At 38.4% G+C, this 6956-nt stretch overlaps 1 protein-coding gene across 4 annotated transcripts in view; it reads left to right on the top strand.

Annotated features, from left to right (window-relative positions):
- The window catches only part of LOC122552587 (collagen alpha-1(XII) chain-like), a 264538-nt gene that overhangs the window by 213354 nt on the left and 44228 nt on the right, over nucleotides 1-6956 (top strand). For all 4 annotated transcript variants that reach the window (XM_043695315.1, XM_043695311.1, XM_043695313.1 and 1 more), the window contains one exon: nucleotides 6728-6781. In XM_043695315.1, the coding sequence (XP_043551250.1) occupies nucleotides 6728-6781 (54 nt within the window). The remainder of the gene's footprint in view (nucleotides 1-6727; nucleotides 6782-6956) is intronic.

Raw genomic sequence — 6956 nt, 5'->3', positions numbered from 1 at the left:
ATTAATTTAAGTACAGGCAGCCTATTGCCAATGCTTCTTTATTAATTTAAGTACAGGCAGCCTATTGCCAATGCTTCTTTATTAATTTAAGTACAGGCAGCCTATTGCCAATGCTTCTTTATTAATTTAAGTACAGGCAGCCTATTGCCAATGCTTCTTTATTAATTTAAGTACAGGCAGCCTATTGCCAATGCTTCTTTATTAATTTAAGTACAGGCAGCCTATTGCCAATGCTTCTTTATTAATTTAAGTACAGGCAGCCTATTGCCAATGCTTCTTTATTAATTTAAGTACAGGCAGCCTATTGCCAATGCTTCTTTATTAATTTAAGTACAGGCAGCCTATTGCCAATGCTTCTTTATTAATTTAAGTACAGGCAGCCTATTGCCAATGCTTCTTTATTAATTTAAGTACAGGCAGCCTATTGCCAATGCTTCCTTATTAATTTAAGTACAGGCAGCCTATTGTCACGCCTCTTTATTAATTTACATACAGTCAGCCTGCTGCCAATGTTTCCTTATTAATTTAAGTACAGGCAGCCTACTGTCAACGCCTCTTTATTAATTTACATACAGTCAGCCTGCTGCCAATGCTTCCTTATTAATTTAAGTACAGGCAGCCTACTATCAACGCCTCTTTATTAATTTACATACAGTCAGCCTGCTGCCAATGCTTCCTTATTAATTTAAGTACAGGCAGCCTACTGTCAACGCCTCTTTATTAATTTAAGTACAGGCAGCCTGCTGCCAATGCTTCCTTATTAATTTAAGTACAGGTAGCCTATTGTCAACGCCTCTTTATTAATTTAAGTACAGGCAGCCTGCTGCCAATGCTTCCTTATTAATTTAAGTACAAGTAGCCTATTGTCAACGCCTCTTTATTAATTTAAGTACAGGCAGCCTTTTGTCAATGCTTCTTTATTAATTTTAAACCCTTTAAGTCTTTGAACTGTCTCCTCTTCCTAGGTCAAAACAGGATGTAAAGTATTTATTTAAAAGCTCACTCTTGTCCCCTGTCTCCACTCTAAATGACAATCTTGATGTCTAATGGTCCCCAGTTCTCCCTTTACTATCTTTTTACTGACTTTTTATCTGTAGAAGGCTTTAGAATTACCAAACCATTTATCAAACCATTTATCATGACCATTTATCATTTTGCTTCTCTTGGCTACTTTTTAAATGATTCCTGATGTAGGGCTTACTCCTGAAACGTCGATTCTCCTGCCCCTCGGACGCTGTGCTTTTCCAGCGCTACACTTTTTGACTCTGATCTCCAGCGTCTGCAGTCTTCACTTTCTCCTAGTTTTTAAATGAGCCATCTACACTCGGCCTGGAATTTTTGTTTAAGTTGTACTGTCTATCTGACATCTATCATAAGCACACTCTTTATGCTTTATCTCAATTTCTATCCCTTTCATAATCCAGGAAGTTTGTTTGCCCTCCCTTTTCCCATTACAAATATACCCGGGCTGTGTTTGAATTCCCTCTCCTTTAAAGGCAGCCCATTGTTCGATTCGTTGATTTCCAACTAATCCATGCTACAGATTTCTCTTGGCCCGAACCATTTTGATGCATTTGAATAAATACCAAAGATCTGAGGATACTGGAAATCTGTGGAGAGATGCTGTCAGATTGGCTGAGCTCCTCCAGCAATTTCTGCTTTGGTAGGCCATTGAAGTTGATTTTATCTGAATTAATTATTGTCCTTTTCTGTAGCCAACTTAGTTAAATGATCACTACCATCTAACTGTTTCATTTGTTACAATCCTCAAAGAGATCAATAACTTTAAAAAAAACTACGTAAACTTTGAATCAACAGCTGAATGGATGACACAAAATTTCATGTTCAAGACTTCTTCAACAAATGGACCAAAAGCACTTTCTGGATCAGTGGTGCTGGAAGAGCACAGCAATTCAGGCAGCATCCGAGGACAGGCAAAATCGACGTTTCGCACCACTGATCCAGAATCTGGTTTCCAGCATCTGCAGTCATTGTTTTTACCCGGACCAAAAGCACTGTTAACTGAGTATTATTTTTGTAGGCAGCTATACTATAAACTACAGGACAGAGCATCGCTCTTTTACTTCAAATACAGCAGAAAACCCAAATCATATAGATACTTTAAACTGACATTTAAAGATTTATTTGATTTTTCCAGTCCAATTCCTTTCTTAGCTTCCAAATCTTTACTTCCCTTCATTTCTTTTTCCAACTTAGTAACCTTTAACCACGAGCCTGTCATTCACTGTAAGAGTTGTTCCTGGCAATTCTCCCTCTTCCACAAAGTTGGTCAATCTTCCAGGTGCAAATCTTTATGAATTTTTGATCTACTCAGTTGAGCATGAGATCCCAGCAATGTTCCATTTGGTGGGCTATTGAGAGTTTGCATATCTCGCTCGGTCGCCCCCTTTTGGATCTTGGCAGCTAAGCACTGTCAGTGTGGTTCAGTGATAATGTTGGGAAACCTTTTTTAATCACAAAACCCATCTCTATGGCAATATGAATCAAATGAGCCTTATATGCAGGTCGAAATGCTAATTATTTATGCTTGAGACCCTAACTGTGTTTTAATTTTGCAGTAAATGGAGATTTAAAAGCAAAACCGTTTCTTGCCTGACATTCTGCACACCATTGTGGGGCCAGTCAAACCCCTGCAATCACAGATGCTGCTGCCTTTCATCTTCTCTCTGCAAACAGCCCGAACTGCCCTTTAAGCTTTAACTGCGATAACGTCAGGCAGATTTCAGAACAGGTTACATGGATCCTTAATTTGTATCCTAACTTAAACCACAGTCTTAAAACATCACTGTATTATGTATATCATATCTGTAACACCCTAGTCACACTTAATCCACTTGGCCCACTTTGTTCCCAAAAAGCAGATCTGATGCCTCTTGCTCACTAGTCTGAAACAAAGACCTTTAAGGTAGAACTGGCTGCCATAAGTAATCATATAATTTAACTGGAATCATTGAGGCACTCTTACAAATTTGGGACTGCAGCACTTCTGAGGAATCTTTAAATGGCTATATTTAACTTTCCCCAGCATTGCTCTCTCTTCTGTTCCTGACACAGAATTCCATTTTGTACCAGTTGGGGCATGTTTCACTGGTGTGCTCTCGTCATATAAAAGCTGAATGCATTTGCCTTAAGTCCTTCATCCACCAACTTGAATAGTTACATTAAAACATAAGGGTCAGTTTATTCATTAGATTGGTGATAAAGGAATATCTCTTGAATATTTTCAGCACTTGTTCTCCAATGTCACTCAGTTGAACTTTAAAGGCATCATCTATTTGTTACTTACAACTTCGTGTAATGTGTTTTTTGAAGGCAAGATTTATTTCAACAGATTAGAGTGATAGAAAAATATTTTGCATTTTTAATTTTGTGACAATGAGGTTGAGAACCATCCCAATAAGCTAGATGCAAAGACCATACATAAACCCACTCTGCTGAAGTGGCTGTTTCAAGCAATCAAAAGGTTTGCATTCCTTCCTACAGAGATGTTGTTGCATTCATTGCCTGGTTACCATGGTAGTGTTCCATTTGAGTTCGAATCACTTCAGCCACCCACAAACCCATACATGGCCAATTTTCATCAGGCTTGCCTCTCCAGTATGTGTGCTCTTAGCAACAAGGACAAAACAGATCACAACTATTGAACAAGACATAGAGATGGCTGTTAACATAGCGGATGCTGATGTCATCTCCGTGAACATAGAAATCAATCAGAATAGTAATCTTTCAGTGCTGTGCTATCTTTCAGAAATGGTTTCGCTCTAACGGCACACCTGATACCTCCCCCCTCATTCTGGGTTCCAGCACCATCTGATAATTAGAGAACCATACCACTGATTTCCATTAAATAAACTGATTTATTTACAGTGGCTTCTCCCATCCAGAGCCTCTTCTAGATTTTAGTTTCTTTTAAAAAAAAGATTGCCCTCATTTGAACTTTAAACAGGATCCCACAAAATCTTGCAGCGATTACACATTGATAAAAGGAGATGCCTGACTTTGGCATAGATACAGTTCCAAAATGTCTTGCTCACTGCTATTTACCTCACCACATATTGAGGTCTGCTGTTAACTACCAGATAGAGTTTAATTGCTTTGGTCAGTAACTGACTCCATATCATTTTATCATGTGACTACTCGGTGGATTTTAGGCAAGCTAAACCTCAGTCTTTTATCAACTGACAATTCCTACCATATTCAGTGCAGCCTCACTGTATTTCATAATGACGCTTGGTTTATGATTAAGATAGCTTTCTCATTTCAGTTAACAACCAATTTATTTGTCTGACTATCAGTCCATCTTACCTTTAAACTAATTTAAAAAACAAAGGACAACCAATGTAATTTCAGCCACAGGAATTTGAGGTGCATTGTTTTTTTTCTGGATAGGAAATTGGTTAAAATAATATGAAATTAAGTGTAGGTGTTGAGTGAAGTCCTACTGAGTCAGTGTTTAAAACGTATTGTTTCTAATTTGCAGTACTGGTGTAGACATTGCTCTTCAGATTTGTTGCTGACACTAAAATAAGAAGAACAGAAAGAGCAGGCAGTACTGTAAGCCTAAAACCCCACTTCATCAAGGACTTTCACATTAAGACCAGAAGTGGGCTGTTTACTGATGATAGCATGATGTTCACCTCCATTTGCAACTGCTTAGATAATTAACAGTCCATGCCCCATTCAGCAAGACAATGGCAATATGAAAGCTTGGGATAAATAGTAGCAAGTAACGTTTATATCACACGAGAGTTAGGTAAAGATTATTCAAGGAAGAGAAAGATCTTCCATTGATAATCAATCGTACTTTCCTTGCCAAATTCTCAATCATCGGTATTTCTTAAGAAGCTCACAGCATCCATGACAAAGGAGTCATTTTAATTGACATTCAGTCCATCACCTTAAGCATTCACATTTCTACCACCTGCATTTTCATTTCTACCACCTGCACACCATAGTTGCAGTGTGTACCATCTTTAAGATTCATTGCTGTAACTCTTTAGTAGCAGAGCCTATCCCACTGCCTAGAAGAACAAGGGCAGTGTGCTTAATGGACTTGGAAGTATATCCTTGTTCCTCCATCATTACTGGATCAAAATCCTACAACAGCCTCCCCACCAGTGCTATGAGAGTACTTCATCACACAGAAGTGGTTCAAGAGAACAGCTCACTTTGACCTTCTCCAGTGCAATTAGGGATGTATACTGTACAAAATGCAGGACCTGCCAGTGATGCTCATCCACCAGGAAAGAAAAGAAAAGTGAATAATGTTGCTAGAGACTTGCTTCAGGCAAAAAACACATTCTAAGAGTTGAATAAATGAAAATGGATATAACACAGACAGACTTGGAGAGGGAACCTGGGAATAACATCAGACCTTTAACTTTCAATATGGTAAAAATGTTGATAGAATACTAGAATGGAACAATAGAGAGTATAACTCTTCAGAGATTTTACAATACACTGGTCAGATCACACTTGGCGCAGTGTTCGGTTCTGCTATTCATGCATTGGGAAGGGATTCAGCAAGGCTAGTCCCAGATGTAAAGAGGATGAGCTATGAGGCAAGATTAGAGGCAGCCAAATTCACGAGCCAAAAATGAAGACACTTTAAGGATATTCACACATACAAAATATGAAATGGGGGAAGCATTTCTTCATTATTTCAAAACAAGCTAGGAAAGCAAGTGTAGGAGGCATTATTTAAATTTTTGACAAGTAAACGTAAAACAGACAGAGGAAGATTTACTTCAAGCAGGGATAAATGTTGGGAATAATCTGCCAGGTGAGATATTAAAGGAAAAACAACTGAGAAGATTGAAAATACAGCTGGATGCTATTATGTGAAAGTTATGGGACTAGAAGGTGAGTTGAATGGGTCAAATAGCTATTTCTCATCTTTGGCTTTTCTCATATCACATTAAGGAAGTCAGTATTTCCATTGCTCCATCTATCTTTCTATCTCAATCAGAAGAAAATAGTGCTGAATATGCAGTAGGTCTGTCATCATCTGATTGGAGACAGGTTAATGTTTCAAATCAGGGGGATCTACAAAGCATTAAACATTGACCAGATTTTTCTCTTCACTGATCCTTAGCGATGTCCTGGAGTGTGGCTGAACTGATGTATTCATCAATAAAATAATTGTTAGCAACAAGAAAGAGAGATAAGTTACAATTTATATCTACCAAACTGCCTGTATTTTCTTTTTAAAAGTTGTACGAGGTTTGACATAAGATAGGTTTGGTTGAAAGCAGAATAGTTAGGAGTTGATTAAAGTGTGATTAAACTAAATAACACAACCAACATTTCAACTGCTTGAATATCTGTGTTTAATTGATTTTTTTTCTCTGGTAAGGGAATTGGAGTAACCGTATATAATCTCAAAATTGGAACCAGGCAATGCAGGAAGCACTGCAAAGTTGAAATTGCGAACTCTGCTAAGAGGCTGTAGATGCTGGCACAATTAAAGCTTTCAAGAGATAAAGTTGCACTGAATAAAGGGATTGAGTGATTGAATACAAAGTCAGGTCATGGGAATTAAGATACAGATCAGCCATGAACTCACTGAAAGATAGAATAAGCTGAATGGCCTAATTCTGTTATATTCTCTCTGTCAGTGCTTTCATTCAGACGAGATTACTGGGAAACTGTTTCTGATGGGCCATTTTCTTTGCTGTGCTTACGATCTGGGCTATGTCTGTTACAGGGACGCCCTGGAATGAAAGGTGATTCAGGAGAACCGGGATTGCCAGGCCGGCAAGTAAGTCATTTTTGCTCTTCCTCTTTTATTTTCTCTGGGGTTGCTATGTAGTGCAAAGGCTGGTGAGATTGCAGTGTTAAACTTGAATTGCAATGGAAACCTAATTGTGATAGATGCTACGTGACTGGTACAGGTAGTCGAAGGAACGCAAAGGATGCTCCTCTGAGGCTGGGGG

The sequence above is a fragment of the Chiloscyllium plagiosum genome, chromosome 9, assembly GCF_004010195.1.
Source record: "Chiloscyllium plagiosum isolate BGI_BamShark_2017 chromosome 9, ASM401019v2, whole genome shotgun sequence".
Lineage (NCBI taxonomy): Eukaryota > Metazoa > Chordata > Chondrichthyes > Orectolobiformes > Hemiscylliidae > Chiloscyllium > Chiloscyllium plagiosum.
The sequence above is the reverse complement of the archived record's forward strand: the minus strand, read 5'-3'. Positions and strand labels throughout refer to the sequence as shown.